The sequence below is a fragment of the Bufo gargarizans genome, chromosome 1 (genome assembly GCF_014858855.1).
Source record: "Bufo gargarizans isolate SCDJY-AF-19 chromosome 1, ASM1485885v1, whole genome shotgun sequence".
Lineage (NCBI taxonomy): Eukaryota > Metazoa > Chordata > Amphibia > Anura > Bufonidae > Bufo > Bufo gargarizans.
This window is the reverse complement of record NC_058080.1, coordinates 361,487,600-361,505,891: the sequence shown is the minus strand read 5'-3', so window position 1 is coordinate 361,505,891 and position 18,292 is coordinate 361,487,600. Positions and strand designations below refer to the sequence as shown.

The following is an 18,292-nucleotide window of genomic DNA, read 5'->3' as shown; positions in this document are numbered from 1 at the left end:
CGTCCAAGATGGAGCGAGGTTGGCTGTCAATCAAGAGGAGCGGGCGGGCTTGAGGGACGCGATGGGAGGCAGAAATAGTGAGGGACGGAGCCTCTTGGTGCTGAAAAGACGCCCCCCATAGCACCTAGAGTCTCATTTGCATATCAATAAAAGTATGTTTTTAAGCTTAACGGCAGCAGACAAGGGTGATACAAGAGCACTGTTAGGTACAGCAGACACTAGCAGATCGCTAGTGTCAGTCTGCTAAATATGTCAAAATCTGGTGGTAGAAACCCTTTAAGTGGAGCAAGGCTATAGGAGATCATGGTACCCACCCTGGGTAGTAAGGGATTGACCTAAAGGATTGAGCCACACTGTAGTGCTATTGACTGACTTTAAAGGGGTTGTCCGGGATTGAGGACTTGTTAGTACAAGACAGACATACATATAACATACATCCATGTCCTACCTTTTCCACATGTTTCCGAAGCCCCGTTTTCTTAAAGAAAATTCTTCACCGGAAGTGAACTTTTCTTAAACTCTGTGACGTATCGGGTCCCTTGCAGGAGCGCTGAAGCCTCTTCTTCTGGCTGCTCAGGGAGACCGGGAGTAAAACAGCTAGGGCAGCGCTAAAGCCCGCCTATCAGAGCCGGTGACGTCACCGAACACACTCCGCCAGGCAATTTGCTATTGTAAACAAAAGAGCCTTTGCCCTGCGCGATTTAGCGCAGGGCAAAGGAGAGCATCGGAGCATGAACTGCTCCGATGCTCAAGTCAGGGGGGCTGCCTGGGTGAAAATAGAGGTTTGTCCGGGTTCAGCTCTGAACTCGGACAACCCCTTTAACTATTAAGTGACAACTGAAAACCACAAGACTGTATACAAATACAACTCAATTTTGTAACTGTAGCTATAGTTAAAATGAATCGGTAGCACCATAAAAAGTCTTCATGTTGCCCTAGTCTTTAAAAAACCAGACAACTCTGGGGATCGGCCTGCAGTAAATAACTCGTAAGTACTTACCTGGTAGATCCCACACTGCTCCTCCAGTTCTCCCAGCTGGGCTCTGTTTACCTGCCTGGTGATGTCATGATGAAAACATGTGAGTGCTGCAGCCAGTCACTGGCCTCAGTGGTGCACCACTGAGCCCAGTGATTGGCTGAAGTGGTCAGTATACATTTTATGGATCTAATATATATTTTTTTATAACTAATTCATTTCAATGGGTCTGTGTACATGAGAGTTTTTGTTCACGCATCAGTTCTGCGTTGCGTGAGAATCACAGCATGTTCTATATTCAGCGTTTTTCACTCAGCCCTGGCCCCATAGAAGTGAATGGGGCTTCAGTGAAAAACGCTTTGCATCTGCAATCAAGTGTGGGTGCGATGTGTTTTTCACTGATGGTTGCTAGAAGATGTTGTTTTTAAACCTTAGGTTTTTTATCACTCGTGTGAAAAACGCATAAAAACGCATTGTACTCACGTGGAAAAAAATGAACGCAATCGCAGACAAAACTGACTGAACTTGCTTGCAAAATGGTGCAAATTTCACTTAACGCACCCTGAACATATACGGACCTAATCCGTCACACTCGTGTGAAAGAGGCCTTAGTCATTCTCCTTCTCCCTAAGGCTACTTTCACACTGGCATTTGGTTTCCGTTTGTGAGATCCGTTCAGGGTTCTCACAAACGGTCCAAAATGGATCAGTTTTGCCCTAAATGCATTCTGAATGGATAAGGATCTGCTCAGAATGCATCAGTTTGGCTCCGTTCTGCCTCCATTCCGCTTTGGAGGTGGACACCTAAACGCTGCTTGCAGCATTTTGGAGTCTGTCTGCCGAAACTGAGCCAAACGTTCAATGGTGTTCAAGACTGATCCGTTTTGGCTATGTTAAAGATAATACAAACGGATCCGTTCTGAACGGATGCATGTGGTTGTATTATCTGAACGGATCTGTCTGTGCAGATCCATGACAGTTCCGCACCAAATGCGAGTGTCAAAGTAGCCTTAGATGTGTGACGGGAGAGTGAAGGAGGCAGGACCACACCAGAAGCTTGTGTTGATCCAAACTTAGAGGACCTGTCACCTCTCCTAACGTGCATTACCCATGCAATAACAATTCTGGAGTATTGTAACGGCACCCCGGGCATAAAAGGGGGTGAAAGCAGTTTAAGAGATATTCCCTTGCCAGATGCAAAGGCAGCTACTAAAGACACCAATCTCCTGAACGGCATACAAGGGAATGCTCAAAACTCCCGAACGGAACCTTGTGAATAGCTGCTAGCAGACGAATAGGAAACGCACCCAGGAGGATTACACTCCTAGCAATCCGTCTCTAACAGCATACAGTGAATCCCTCCAAGAACAAGACGAGGCTCTGTGTTGAGGGTCAAACAGTGGTCAGCCAGAGCTGTGTGTTTATTGTTCTTATATACACATTAGTACCACCCACAGGGTTTTGTAAAACAACCAGTAACCCCGTACAATACACCCAGACACTCCCACACAAAATCCTCCCCTCTGCCTGTGATACAATTACCTTACACAATGGGTTCATGTAATTATCACAGGTAGGAGAATACACAGTTTTACACAATGTCTTCTGTGCTGGAGACAATTGGGAAGTAATCCAATTTATCTCCAAGGGCAGAGGCAAAACTCCATTAGCCACATAGTAGCAAAAGACATAAGAATATTAACTGTGCAGTCTATAAAACATAGACATTTAACATATCCCCAGTTAGCTCTGGTCTGAGTGCACATTATTAGGTGAATGGCACTCAGACTACACAAATACAGTAGAATCGCCATGGAGCCAAATTCTTTCACATAATCTTTGCAGGGGAAAATCAAGCGTTTCAACATGGGGCCATAGACTAAAGGAAGCAGGCGGGCAACCAGGCTTCTCCAATGCAATGTGGCGAGATTGGTCTTGTCACATCTCTCCCCTTTTCCAAACAGACTAACAGGGTATCTGATTTCCTGCCAGTCAGTGTCCTTGTTAGTCCAGCAACCCACCCACAAAATAGAAACAGCAGTACAGCCCACCCACAATAAATGGTTACTACACCTGAGCAAGGGATAAACTTGTCCATGTCCAGGTGCCTCACCACGGCTGTGTGGACTGGTAGACTGCCTTGGTGGGTTGCTGAGTGGGCAGAGACCAGCAGTACTCTGCCCTGGTGCCAGCTCTACCACGGAAGGAGCCTGGTTGTTGGAGGGGGAGACCGACTGTCTCCCCTTTAGATACACAGCTCTGCTGTTGTAGGGAGAGACCGATTGTCTCCTCTTTTGATAGACCACCATGCTGCTGTGGGGAGAGACCGACTGTCTCCCCTTTGGCTAAACAGCCCCGTTGCTGGGGGACAGGACCGACTGTCCCTACCCCCTGTTCTGTGGCTGCAGAGACCACGGTCCCATCTGCACTGTTGTGGGGCTTACTGTCTCCCCCTGGTGCGTTAAACTGCCGCTGGGGGGTGGAGACCGGGCTCCCAATTCCCTGTAAATCACACGGCCGCTGGGGAATGGAGACTGCTCCAAATTCCCTGTAAATCACACGGCTGCTGGGGAATGGCGACTGGGCTCCCAATTCCCTGTAAATCACACGGCCGCTGGGGAATGGAGACTGGGCTCCTAATTCCCTGCAATTCACACTGCCAATAGAGAAAGGGAGTAGCAAGCTCCTCTCCCATACATACTTCTAGCCTCTGGGGAGGGAGACCGACTGTCTCCGCTCCCAATACAGTGTCCTGTTGCTGGGGAAAGGAGACTGGGCTCCCAATTCCCTAAAAATCACACGGCCGCTGGGGAATGGAGACTGGGCTCCCAATTCCCTGCAGGACTGGTGGAGAGATCTCGGTCCCATCTCCACCGGCCACCTGGGGTTCTTCCCAGTAACACTCCACAATATCTGCCCAGCTGAATGGGTCTGGATCCGGGTCTGTCATCTTGCTGTCCTGCTGAGCCTTCCCAATGGAGTGGAAGAGATCTCGGTAGTCCTGCTCCAGTTCCCACTCCAGGGTTGCTAGGTGAGCCAGGTCTTTCTCTACCTCATAGGGGTCATCCCAATCCTGCCTAGCCTCCCTCTCGTAGAAAATGTCCTAAAGTCTGGACTGTGCCGGGCTCCCGAAGTCAGGCTCTGCAAAGGACTCCCATAACAAGCCAGGACCATCAAACTCCTTTCCCTCTGGCTTGTCATGCTCAGCTGTCCAGGGTATATACTGTGCCATATACCACCAGAGCGCCTGGTAGGCATCCTCCAGCCATAGCTCCTGCCATACCTGGTGCTCTAGTTCCTTCACCCATTCCTCCAGGGGCTGCTCTCCCAGGAAGGGCAACCGCAGGGCCACTTGCTTTTGCAATTGCTGCTCTTCACTAGGGAGACTCTTGCCTCGCTGGTATTGTACATTATCCAGGGCCTGGTACCAGATGCCTTTCCTTAATGCATCCCGGCCATTTAGGTCTTCCTCATCGAATGTCAATGCTGGTTCCATCCTGCTGCTGTCAGGGTCGCTGTACTGGGACATGCGTTGCCCTCAAATTGTAATTCCAGGGAATGATGTTACTTTGCAGCTGTCCTTCTGGCCTGTGAGAACCATCCCGTCTCTTGCCACCAATTGTAACGGCACCCCGGGCATAAAAGGGGGTAAAAGCTGTTTAGGAGATATTGCCTTGCCAGATGCAAAGGCAGCTACTAAAGACACCAATCTCCCGAACGGCATACAAGGGAATGCTCAAAACTCCCGAACGGAACCTCACGAATAGCTGCTAGCAGACGAATAGGAAACGCACCCAAGAGGATTACACTCCTAGCAATCAGTCTCTAACAGCATACAGTGAATCCCTCCAAGAACGAGACGAGGCTCTGTGTTGAGGGTCAAGCAGTGGTCAGCCAGAGCTGTGTGTTTAATTGTTCTTATATACACATTAGTACCACCCACAGGGTTTTGTAAAACAACCAGTAACCCTGTACAATACACTCAGACACTCCCACACAGAATCATCCCCTCTGCCTGTGATACAGTTACCTTACACAATTGGTTAATGTAATTATCACAGGTAGGAGAATACACAGTTTTACACAATGTCTTCTGTGCTGGAGACGGGAAGTAATCCAATTTATCTCCAAGGGCAGAGGCAAAACTTCATTAGCCACATGGTAGCAAAAGACAATAAAAGACATAAGAATATTTAACTGTGCAGCTATTGCATAAAACATAGACATTTAACATATCCCCAGTTAGCTCCGGTCTGAGTGCTCATTATTAGGGGAATGGCACTCGGACTACACAAATACAGTTCAATTGCCATGGAGCCAAATTCTTTCACATAGTCTTTGCAGGGGAAAATCAAGCGTTTCAACATGGGGCCATAGTCTAAAGGAAGCAGGCGGGCAACCAGGCTTCTCCAATGCAATGTGGCGAGATTGGTCTCATCACAAGTATCTATTCTTGTAACAACTGTGTTATGTCATTCCTTTATTATTCCTGCTAGAAGTTATGAATGAATTGCCAGCAGTCTGCAATGAAGGTCCAGCTGGGTGTTATCAGTTGGGGGTGTATCTGCACAGTCTTGCACTGGCAGCCCTGATTGGATAGTGTCAGACTGTCCAGGGACACCCCCCAACTAATAACGCCCATCTATTGCACACGGCTAGTATTTCATGCTTAACTTCTAGCAGGAATAATAAACAGATGGCACAATATAGAGTCCTAAGAACACATGCTCCAGAAATATTACAGGGGGAATGTAAGTAATTACTAAAACGGACTTGTCAGGAGAGGTGACAGGTCCTCTTTAATAATGATTTATCACTGAGCAAAGCTGGGGAAGACATGGGCATTGAGACCGTACTGATAATCCCACAGGGGAACCCTGGGCTGCTTTGAAATAGGACCTTAGATTTCCCTGGCTGCAGCACGGGGTGTGTGCTGCTGTGGCATACATCCACACATTGTAGATGTCCAGGGGGTAAAGGTTACGTCTTTTTTTAGTTGTTACAAGCTATCTTTTGTGTATCCACATATTTTAGTTATGTATTAATTAGGGTCCATTCACACGTCCGCAAAATGGATCCGCATCCGTTCCGCAATTTTTCTGAACAGTTGAGGACCCATTCATTTTCAATGGGGCCAGATTGTGCTGCCCGCATCCGCATTTTCGGATCCGCACTTTCGTTCCGCAAAAAAATAAAACATGTCCTATTCTTGTCCACAACTGCGGCATTTTCTATGAGAGTGACGGCGATGTGCGGTCCACAAAATGCATAACGCATATTGCCAGTGTCTGTGTTTTGCGGATCCGCAAAACACATACAGACGTGTGGATGGACCCTTACTGTATCTTTTAATGAATGATTTTTAAGCTTTTAGGTTTCTTTATTAAAGGCTATATGTTTTAGTAGATTGGCATGTGTGGAGCCTCATTTTGTGCTTCTAGTTAAAATTGCAGTTTAGCTAAGAGGTCCCACTTAATTTTATTGGTATGAAGGCCCCAATCTTCGTAGGAGGCTTTATGATGAAATGTATTGTCATTGGTGGGCAATAACTTATTTCCTTCATTGTATTTTAGGCTGTGGCTCCTTTTCTGGTTCTTTTCTGGATTACTGCACAGCAGCTATCAGTAAGTGGCATTAGAGCCCTAAAATGTGGACAATTTTGATTTAACTTTAGTATTGATCTTCTTTAATAAAAATAAAAAATAAAAAAAAGTATTACTATGCAATAAATAGAGAATTTCAAATGAAGTATGACAATATACATACGTTAAGGGTCCATTCACACGTCCTGTTTTTTTTCATCCTGAAAAACGGTCCGTTTTTTGCGGATCCGTTGTTCCTGAAAATGTTTCCGTATGTCATCCGTATGTCATCCGTTTTTTGCGGATCCGCAAAAAACGGGAGCATGTATACATTTCAATAATCAAATAAAGTTGTTTGGATTTCTTTGAAAAAAAATTGAAAAAAAAAAAAAAAAAAAAAAAAAAAAAAAAAATTTGTTGTGTTTCCAGGAACGGAATCCGCAAAAAACGGATGGCATACGGAATGACATCCGAATGTCATCCGTTTTTTGCGGATCCATTGACTTTGTATTGTACCAGGATCCGATTTTTCAGGACAAGAATAGGACATGTTTTATATTTAAACTGACATGCGGAACGGAACAACGGAAACGGACAGCACACATTGTGCTGTCCGATTTTTTCCAGGACCCATTGAAAATGAATGGGTCCAGATCTGGTCCTGATCTGTTCCTGAAAAAACGGAACAGATCAGGAAAGAAAAAACGGACGTGTGAATGGACCCTAACAATGTTTAAGTACATTATATTTTCCTCTCTGGTAGCGCCCCCTGCTGGTTCACCTTCCACTGCATTCAGTGGTGGACTAACATGCACACTAGCTTCCCTTCTTCCTCCCCTCAGTGCTGGTGTAATGACCTGATAATTAAAGATGTCTGGACCACGTCACAATTTTTTTCCTACTTCTAAATTCACAAAAATCTAAAGATCCGTCTCTCTCTGAACAGTGTAAAAGGAAACTGAGAGGGCATTACATGCCATATGTATCTCTTGGGCTGTGCAGAAAGAAGAGGTTAGCAAGAGCTAATTGCAATGCATCCTGGGAGATGTAGGTTCTTGATGAGCTTCTGCCTGCCTACAGAAAAGGAAGCGTTCAGCCTTTCCATTCATCTGCTCTGTTATAGGAGCAGAAGAACCAAAAGGACGGATTCGGCAAGAAACTGAGCCTACGGACCCCATAGACTATAATAGGAAGATTTTTGAAGTGGAGACAAAAGTCCTACGAGCACAACTTTTGTCTTCGCTCCAAAATCATCTTTTGAGCGGAAACCTAACGGACCCCATTATAGTCTATGGCAGGGATGGCCAACCTGAGGCTCTCCAGCTGTTGCAAAACTACAACTCCCAGCATGCCCAGACTGCCTACAGGTATCAGCCTACAGCAAAGCATGGTGGGAGTTGTAGTTTTACAACAGCTGGAGAGCCACAGGTTGGCCAGCCCTGGTCTATGGGGTCCGTAGGCTCCGTTCGGCTCAGTTGGGCTCGGAAAGGCTGAACGCTGATGTGAACTCCGCCTAAGTGAGTAAAAGAGTTTGTGGAATAACCCTTTTAATGTACGCGAGTAAAGAACACCTTGGTAAATCTATACCAAATATGGCTTTGTTGGGGCACAGGCTCAATTTACATACTGTCAAGTTGTCCATATGTGTATATAAATCTGGATAACTCTTCTGTATTGGGATAGAGACCCACTTGGTAATGGTCATGAATTTTACATTAAAAGCTGTAACTGGTGTGTTGCATACTGTAGGTTCTAACTGGTGTGATATATACTGTTGTCATGGATAAGGTATAGGAGGAAACGCCAAACTGACAACCAGGAGGGAAAGGGAAAGCCACTAGGCCTCAATGCTAAGGAAAAGGTCACCACCTAATTAACCCTACTCCTGGCCCTGACTCCTAACCATATGGCCACCCCTTCAAGGTAGGAATGCCCATACCCTAGAGAGCCCTAAGAATATTGTCAGGGCTGAGGCAATCTGTTTCTTCCCCGATGAAGGAACAGGCGTCTCCCTGGGGCCTAGTAACAAGCAAGGAAGGGAAAACAAAACACAAACAAATGCGACACTTAACTTCTGTAGTGAAGAGTAATCAAAAAGGCTGTTAGATTCCTCCACGCTCCACCAGTCTCTTTGATCTCCTGATATCAGAAGGGACTGTGACAGTTGTGGGTTCTAACTGGTGTGTTGTGTACTGTAGGTTCTAACTGGTGTGTTGTGTACTGTACGTTCTAACTGGTGTGTTATGTACTGTAAGTTGTAACTGGTGTGTTGTGTATTGTAGGTTTGCCTGTACGGAGAGAACTAGAAAGTGGCAAACAAAAAGTACTTTTCCCTGTAATAGACTCTGAAGAAACTGACTCTCAAGAAGAGATGATCGGCGTGACATCACAGAGAGACAAGAAGCTGCTTCCAGACCGAGCACGGGCAGCCAGGGACTGTGCCAATAAAAAACTGGTGCAGTTCATTGTGAAGGCCAAAGGGGCAGAAAATCACCTTGTAGACATCCTGTCAGGAAAGAAAAAGTCACAATGGCTAGTAAAGTTTCAGTCCTCAAACCAGCGCATGAACTTCCTAGAAACCTATATTGAAGATGAAGAGCAGATGGAGCATGTGGTGGGCTACCTGAAGACAGTCTGCAAGAAAATGAGCAGTGCAACAAAAAAGTTAATGCTTGGAGATGAGATAAAGTTTATCTTTGAGGTTTTGATCCCTGAGGTAAAATGTTATTCTTTTCTTTGTATCTAGTAACATCTATAGAATCATGACCATAAGTAAAACTATATAACAGATCACTGGCCACCCATATCAACAGTACAGCGTCAACTGGAGTATGTACAAACTGCAGTATGTATGTGCCAGAATAAAGCATAGCCCCCAAGATTAAAGGGAGTCTGTCGCCTCCATATGGCCATATACAGTGCTTCCATGGCTCTGTAGCACACCTATACAGGATTGTAACGGTACCTTTTGTTCTTTTCTTTAGACTTGCACCAGTAGGAAAAACAAAGTTTAATTCATATGCAAATGAGCATTCGCAAGTGCCCAGGGGCGGAGTTCAGTGTGTAGGTGCCCAGGCTGCTCTGCCTTCTTTTCACTTTACTCCTCCCCAGTCTCTTCCTTTGCCCGCCCTCCAAGTCCTTTACGTCATCGCTAGGTCCGGCCAAGATCCCACGCCTGTGCACTGCTTCGCCGGGCTGGGGCATGTGCACGGTGATGCCCATTGTGGGCTTCACCTAGTGCGCATGCCCTCGGCCGGACCTATCGATGAGGCAAGAGACTTGGAGGGCAGGCAAAGGCAGAGACTGAGGAGGAGTAAAGTGAGAAGAAGGCAGAGCAGCCTGGGCACCTACACACTGAACACCGCCCCTGGGCACTTGCGAGTGCTCATTTGCATATGAATTAAACTTTGTTTTTCCTGCTTGTGTGAGTCTAAAGACAAAGGTACCATTACAATCCTGTATAGGTTTGCTACAGAGCCATGTAAGCACTGTATATGGCCATATGGAGGTGACAGACTCCCTTTAACCATTATTGAACTCCTAATGTAAATCTCAACTCCAATCTAGTCTTTAAGCATTGCATCGGCATGATTTGCAATCTTTTCCTATGATACAGTGGTGGTGATTTGGCTTGGGTCTGTGTCTAAGGGTGTTATCTAAGTGGAACCCCCGTGGTTTTCATCTCTTAGCCACTGTTAGAGATTTGGGCTCCACTGAATTTTAGTCTGCGGATGAGCTGTGGGTAGGGCGGACAGAGTTCATTCAATCTAGTAAACATTCAGGGCAGGCAGCACAGCGTCAATATGGGAGTCAGGCAGAAGTTAGAGGGTCAGATCCAGTAAACAGGCAGTGGTCAAGCACGGGAAGCCAAAACATAATAATAGTGTACAGTTGCAGGGGCTAGCAAGGTAGAGAACCTAATGCTCAGGCACCCTCCCATAGGGGAAAGGGCCTTAACCACTTCAGCCCCGCTAGCTGAAACCCCCTTCATGACCAGAGCACTTTTTACACTTCTGCACTACACTCCTTTCACCGTTTATCGCTCGGTCATGCAACTTACCACCCAAATGAATTTTACCTCCTTTTCTTCTCACTAATGGAGCTTTCATTTGGTGGTATTTTATTGCTGCTGACATTTTTACTTTTTTTGTTATTAATCAAAATGTAACGATTTTTTTGCAAAAAAATGACATTTTTCACTTTCAGCTGTAAAATTTTGCAAAAAAAAACGACATCCATATATAAATTTTTCGCCAAATTTATTGTTCTACATGTCTTTGATGGGAAAAAAAATGTTTGGGCAAAAAAAAATAATGGTTTGGGTAAAAGTTATAGCGTTTACAAACTATGGTACAAAAATGTGAATTTCCGCTTTTTGAAGCAGCTCTGACTTTCTGAGCACCTGTCATGTTTCCTGAGGTTCTACAATGCCCAAACAGTAGAAAACCCCCACAAATGACCCCATTTCGGAAAGTAGACACCCTAAGGTATTCGCTGATGGGCATAGTGAGTTCATAGAACTTTTTATTTTTTGTCACAAGTTAGCGGAAAATGATGATGATTTTTTTTATTTTATTTTTTCTTACAAAGTCTCATATTCCACTAACTTGCGACAAAAAATAAAAAATTCTAGGAACTCACCATGCCCCTCACAGAATACCTTGGGGTGTCTTCTTTCCAAAATGGGGTCACTTGTGGGGTAGTTATACTGCCCTGGCAATTTAGGGGCCCAAATGTGTGAGAAGTACTTTGCAATCAAAATCTGAAAAAAATGACCGGTGAAATCCGAAAGGTGCACTTTGGAATATGTGCCCCTTTGCCCACCTTGGCATCAAAAAAGTGTCACACATCTGGTATTGCCGTACTCAGGAGAAGTTGGGGAATGTGTTTTGGGGTGTCATTTTACATATACCCATGCTGGGTGAGAGAAATATCTTGGCAAAAGACAACTTTTCCCATTTTTTTATACAAAGTTGGCATTTGACCAAGATATTTTTCTCACCCAGCATGGGTATATGTAAAATGACACCCCAAAACACATTCCCCAACTTCTCCTGAGTACGGCGATACCAGATGTGTGACACTTTTTTGCAGCCAAGGTGGGCAAAGGGGCACATATTCCAAAGTGCACCTTTCGGATTTCGCAGGCCATTTTTTACACATTTTGATTGCAAAGTTCTTCTCACACATTTGGGCCCCTAAATTGCCAGGGCAGTATAACTACGCCACAAGTGACCCCATTTTGGAAAGAAGACACCCCAAGGTATTCCGTGAGGGGCATGGCGAGTTCCTAGAATTTTTTATTTTTTCTCGCAAGTTAGTGGAATATGAGACTTTGTAAGGAAAAAAGGAAAAAAAAGAAAAATCATCATTTTCCGCTAACTTGTGACAAAAAATAAAAAATTCTAGGAACTCGCCGTGCCCCTCACGGAATACCTTGGGGTGTCTTCTTTCCAAAATGGGGTCACTTGTGGCGTAGTTATACTGCCCTGGCAATTTAGGGGCCCAAATGTGTGAGAAGTACCTTGCAATCAAAATGTGTAAAAAATGGCCTGCGAAATCCGAAAGGTGCACTTTGGAATGTGTGCCCCTTTGCCCACCTTGGCATCAAAAAAGTGTCACACATCTGGTATCGCCGTACTCAGGAGAAGTTGGGGAATGTGTTTTGGGGTGTCATTTTACATATACCCATGCTGGGTGAGAGAAATATCTTGGCAAAAGACAACTTTTCCCATTTTTTTTTATACAAAGTTGTCATTTGACCAAGATATTTTTCTCACCCAGCATGGGTATATGTAAAATGACACCCCAAAACACATTGCCCAACTTCTCCTGAGTACGGCGATACCAGATGTGTGACACTTTTTTGCAGCCTAGATGCGCAAAGGTGCCCAAATTCCTTTTAGGAGGGCATTTTTAGACATTTGGATCCCAGACTTCTTCTCACGCTTTAGGGCCCCTAAAAAGCCAGGGCAGTATAAATACCCCACATGTGACCCCACTTTGGAAAGAAGACACCCCAAGGCATTCAATGAGGGGCCTGGCGAGTTCATAGAATTTTTATTTTTTTGCATAAGTTAGCGGAAATTGATTTTTTTTTTGTCTCACTTTCCGCTAACTTAGGACAAAAATTTCAATCTTTCATGGACTCAATATGCCCCTCACGGAATACCGGAATGGGGTCACATGTGGGGTATTTATACTGCCCTGGCTTTTTAGGGGCCCTAAAGCGTGAGAAGAAGTCTGGAATATAAATGTCTAAAAATGTTTACGCATTTGGATTCCGTGAGGGGTATGGCGAGTGCATGTGAGATTTTATTTTTTGACACAAGTTAGTGGAATATGAGACTTAGTAAGAAAAAACAAACAAAAAAAATATATATTTCCGCTAACTTGAGCCAAAAAAATCAATATAGATTCCCTGATCACCCCCCTGTCATTGATCACCCCCCTGTCACTGATCACCCCCCCTGTCAGGCTCCATTCAGACGTCCGTATGATTTTTACGGATCCATGGATACATGGATCGGATCCGCAAAACACATGCGGACGTCTGAATGGAGCCTTACAGGGGGGTGATCAATGACAGGGGGTGATCAGGGAGTGTATATGGGTGATCACCCCCTGTCATTGATCACCCCCTGTAAGGCTCCATTCAGACGTCCGCATGATTTTTACGGATCCATGGATACATGGATCGGATCCGCAAAACACATGCGGACGTCTGAATGGAGCCTTACAGGGGGGTGATCAATGACAGGGGGTGATCAGGGAGTGTATATGGGTGATCACCCCCTGTCATTGATCACCCCCTGTAAGGCTCCATTCAGACGTCCGCATGATTTTTACGGATCCATGGATACATGGATCGGATCCGCAAAACACATGCGGACGTCTGAATGGAGCCTTACAGGGGGGTGATCAATGACAGGGGGTGATCAGGGAGTGTATATGGGATGATCACCCCCCTGTAAGGCTCCATTCAGACGTCCGCATGTGTTTTGCGGATCCGATCCATGTATCCATGGATCCGTAAAAATCATACGGACGTCTGAATAGAGCCTTGCAGGGGGGTGATCAATGACAGGGGGTGATCAGAGAATCTATATGGGTGATCACCCGCCTGTCATTGATCACCCCCCTGTAAGGCTCCATTCAGACGTCCGTATGTGTTTTGCGGATCCGATCCATGGATCCGTAAAAATCATACGGACGTCTGAATAGAGCCTTGCAGGGGGGTGATCAATGACAGGGGGTGATCAGAGAATCTATATGGGTGATCACCCGCCTGTCATTGATCACCCCCCTGTAAGGCTCCATTCAGACGTCCGTATGTGTTTCTGTTATCAAAACAGCGTCTAATATACCTTTAGGGGTTAAAAAAAATCACATCTCCAGCCTGCCAGCGAGCGATCGCCGCTGGCAGGCTGGAGATCCACTCGCTTACCTTCTGTTCCTGTGAGCGCGCGCGCCTGCGTGCGCGCGTTCACAGGAAATCTCAGGTATCGCGAGATGACGCGCCGATGCGTCCAGGAGGAACAAATCAACCACCTCCCGGACGCATCGGCGCGTTAGGCGGTCGGGAGGTGGTTAAAGGGGTTGTGTCACTTCAGCAAATGGAATTTATTATGTTGGGGAAGTTAATACAAGCCAGTTACTAATGTATTGTTATTATCCATATTACTTTCTTTGCTGACTGGATTCATTTTTCCATCACATTATACACTGCTTATTTCTATGGTTACAACCACCCTATAATCCAGCAGCGGTGGCCGTGCTTGCACACTATAGAAAAAAGCCCAGCCTATGTGCACTACCATGATCCTAGCCACCAGAGAGGCCAGTGCTTCTTCCTATAGTGTGCAAGCATGACCAATGCTGATGGATTGCATGGTGGTTGTAACCATGGAAACGGGCAGTGTATAATGTGATAGAAAAATGAATCAAGCCAGAAAAGGAGGCAATATGGAGAATAACAACACATTAATAAGTGCCTTGTATTAACTTTCTCTACATGATAAATGTCACTTGCTGAAGTGAGATAACCTCTTTAAGTACCCAGGGGAGGTCAGCCATAGGCTGGGGACAGATTCGGACACACACTGGCCCTTTCAGAGCAGAGGGCACAGGAGATGGAGAGGCTGCACAGGGACAGTGTGGAGCAGGCAGAGCCCCAGCATTTTGGTGGCCATGCAGGAGATGTCAACAGGCACGGGCCTCTGGTGTAGGAAGACTGGAAGACAGGTTAAGCCCCTGTATTTCCACATGCAGCCCTGGTTCACAGAGGTGTCCAGATACAATATTTACTGTAACACCCTCCATAGACTTTCATGGGCCAGAATTGTTAGGGTCATTTATGTAGGGATTCCTTTTTTAACAGTACTGATAAGGTATTTAAGATAAACACTATTTTATCTTGGAAGTTAGTGGCAGAAAAATGACACATCTAAATATAGATAGATAGATATAGATTTAGATTTTTTTTTTTTTTTTAACCCAGTCTGCCATAGAACCTATTTCAACTAGGCGCAGCCAAAGTTACCTGTTGCTTCAAAAAACTGTTAGGGTCAGTGAAGGTCCAGGTGCTGACAGCCCCCACTGATCGCTTAAAAAAAGGGGCAGTATCACCTGGCTGAGCGCTGTGCTCCTTTGTTCCTGATTGTCCCTCTGCAGACAGAAGATTGAACGGTCTGTGGACACATAGAAAGTCCATTTTCTGCACTCTCTGCAGAGTTGTTCAAAGCTAAAGGAGCACAGCACTCTACCTCTTCATTTAAGTCACTATGAAGGACTCTGCAGTCAGACCCCACGATCAAATCTATAACCTCATCCAAAGTTTAAATTAAATGTATATACATTTGAAAGAAACACTCAGTTATTCATATTTGGTGTCCTCCATGATCAGTCGAATTCTCTTCATTCAAGTAAAATAGCAATACAATACTCCCTCTTTGCTATACATCTGAAGTCCTGAAGAGGGCCTCATTGTAATTGTAAAGCTTTTTACTGAACGAAGATGTAATGCTACTAGACACTACAGCCTCTGGTCATTGCTTATGCAAGAGCGGTGGTGTGGGGAACAGGTAGGGAATCAAGAGAGGTCCATGATGCACCATAAAGTTATAGCCTTAAAATGAAATTGTAGAAATGTAGTAATGGCCTCCATTATCTATCTATCCTCTATTTATCTATCTTTCCCTCCATTATCTATCTATCTATCAATTGTTTATCTATCTCTCCATTATCTATCTATCATCTATTTATCTATCCCTCCATTATCTATCATGTATCTATCTATCCCTCCATTATCAATCTATCAATTATTTATCTATCTCTCCATTATCTATCTATCATCTAATTATCTTTCTATCCCTCCGTTATCTATCTAACTCTTTAATGTAGCAAAAAGTGTGATATGTGTATAGATCATTTGCTTCTACTCTTTTTCCAGGCTGTCATCTTTGCAATTGCTGCCACTGAAAAAATGAGCTATGAAAAAGCTAAAGTTAAATACATAAAGGGGCCCCCTGTCACTAGAAGGTAATAACATACGTGGTGGTTATTTATCATATTGGAACATTAACAACTGTCTTCTTAGTATCAGATTTAATATTTTATGTTTTTGGTATTTTTTTATTTTTTTATTTTCAGAGAAAGAAAAATCTTTGACGAACAGATTTTGGAAAAGAAGAGGCTTAAGATGTCAGAAGAGGCTAAAGTCAGAAAGAATTCAAGAAAGTAGCTATGTTCAATATGGCTGTCCAGAGAGATTTAGAGGGGGATTTATCAAGCCCTACACTCCAGAATTTAGCAACTTTTTTTTTTTTAGCTTATTTGTGCAAAATTCTGCAAGTCACAAACTCTCACTCCAGTAAAAAACTGGAGTAGCATTTCTAGACAAAAGTGTGAGGTTTAATGATGAACCAGATTTAACAGATTGGTGCAAAGTGTGAGAATACAGGCTAAAGCGACGCTGACTCCAGCTGTACCATCATGGTAAATTCCTCCCTTCATCTTTTGCCACTGGTCCAAGCCTATATCTATCGTCTTCCGTTCCTCAGGTTTTTTCCATTGCCAGTATTGCTTTAGTTCCTTCTTAGGTGATAAGTTGATCTCATGTTGTCACCTCTGAAGGCTGTTTTGTGCTATATCCAGCAATCAAACATGCCTCTTTGGTTTGGCATATCTCTGTATGTGCAGGTATTTTTTTCCTGTTTTTATTAAAGGGGTTTTCCGAGAGTTTGATACTGATGACATATCCTCGGGATAGGTCATCAGTATCTGATCGTTTGGGGTCCGATACCCAGGACCCCCGTGATCAGCTATTTGAGAAGGCACCGGAGCTTGCAGTAGCACATCGGCCTTCTCTCGGCAAACCAAGCACAGCGTCTTACATTGTATAGCACAGCTCAGCCCCTTCACTTCATTGTAGCTGAGCTGCCCCCAAGGACATGTGACCGGTAGAAACAAACAATGAGTATACACCCTCAGGCCATGTGACCCAATGAGTGTGACATCACATGGCCTAGAGAAAACTGAGAGAAGGCCAAACCGCTACTGCGAGTGCTGCTTTCTTCGAAGACAGCTGATTGGTGGGGGTCCCGGGTGTTGGACGCCCACTGATCAGATACTGATGGCCTATCCTATTAGTGTAAAACTCCAGGAAAACCCCTTTAAAGACAAACAGGGAGATGTTGTGCATATTGCAGATCATTTTCTGTATCTTGCCATATGGAAATGAAAAAACAAGTTTCGGTGGTTCGAGTGTGTGTGTATATATGTAATTTTTTGTATATATATTGTTTAAAGGGACTATTCACCCTTGGTGAGTGTTTCTTTAGACCCCTGAGTGTGGCTGGATCTGTGATGGTAATTTCCACTGCTGGGTTCTGGCTTATTCGCCGCTCTGCAGGGTCTGGGTCGCCACACTTTATCGTCAAGTTTAACACTGGGTCTATTGACTGCTGTAGCCAATGACTGGCCACAGCAGTACATGTCACTAGGTCATGTGCCGCAGGACTGCAGTCAATCATTGGCTGCAGCAATCACATGACCCGGTCGGTGTCAAACCAAATGTTGATGCAAGGAGACGCAGGACCCTGACAAGCCCTGGAACACGAGGATGAATATACTGTATACACTAAACACAGAATAAAACAAACCTACTCCATACCATCCTCGCTTGAAAACGTGGAATGTACATCACTGATTATAGATCAGCCATTACGAGAATACAGATACTCAAGTACAGTTTTTCCACATAACCTGCACTGGTCCAGTCATCCTCTGTCCTCTTGTTCCTACTGCGTTGTTTTTGTTTGTTTTTCACACAAAAAAGTTTTATTTTTACTTTTTTTACCATATCCGACAAGATTTCAATTAAAAAATATATTTTGTTACTAAGAAATAAATGTCTATATGCATCTCTTCCTGCGTGTGTTTCCTATGCCACTTTTCTATAGCAGTCATTTACCTGGATATTATATTGTGTTATCTAAGTGATGGCATCAGTGTCATCTGCTAAAGGGTGCAATCTTATGGGGGATGTGATCAAGTGTAAGTGTGGTGTAGCGGTGCTAAAAAGCTATGATGGGCTCTTAGAGCCACACTGTAAAACACAAACACAACACTTTAGCCGACAAATGTTTATGTAGAATTTCAGCTGGGGTTAATGGATTTCAAGCATTTTTAAATAAATTGAGGCCCATGACAATTCCCGTATACTCTTATAGAAT

The 18,292-nt window shown here is 44.5% G+C and overlaps 1 protein-coding gene across 4 annotated transcripts in view; it reads left to right on the top strand.

Annotated features, from left to right (window-relative positions):
- The window catches only part of PWWP3A (PWWP domain containing 3A, DNA repair factor), a 44,961-nt gene extending 26,976 nt beyond the window's left edge, over window positions 1-17,985 (top strand). For all 4 annotated transcript variants that reach the window (XM_044269267.1, XM_044269245.1, XM_044269259.1 and 1 more), the window contains 4 exons: window positions 6,549-6,599; window positions 8,840-9,273; window positions 16,009-16,097; window positions 16,209-17,985. In XM_044269267.1, the coding sequence (XP_044125202.1) occupies window positions 6,549-6,599; window positions 8,840-9,273; window positions 16,009-16,097; window positions 16,209-16,299 (665 nt within the window). In that variant the 3' untranslated portion in view covers window positions 16,300-17,985. The remainder of the gene's footprint in view (window positions 1-6,548; window positions 6,600-8,839; window positions 9,274-16,008; window positions 16,098-16,208) is intronic.
- The last annotated feature ends 307 nt before the right edge of the window (window positions 17,986-18,292 follow it).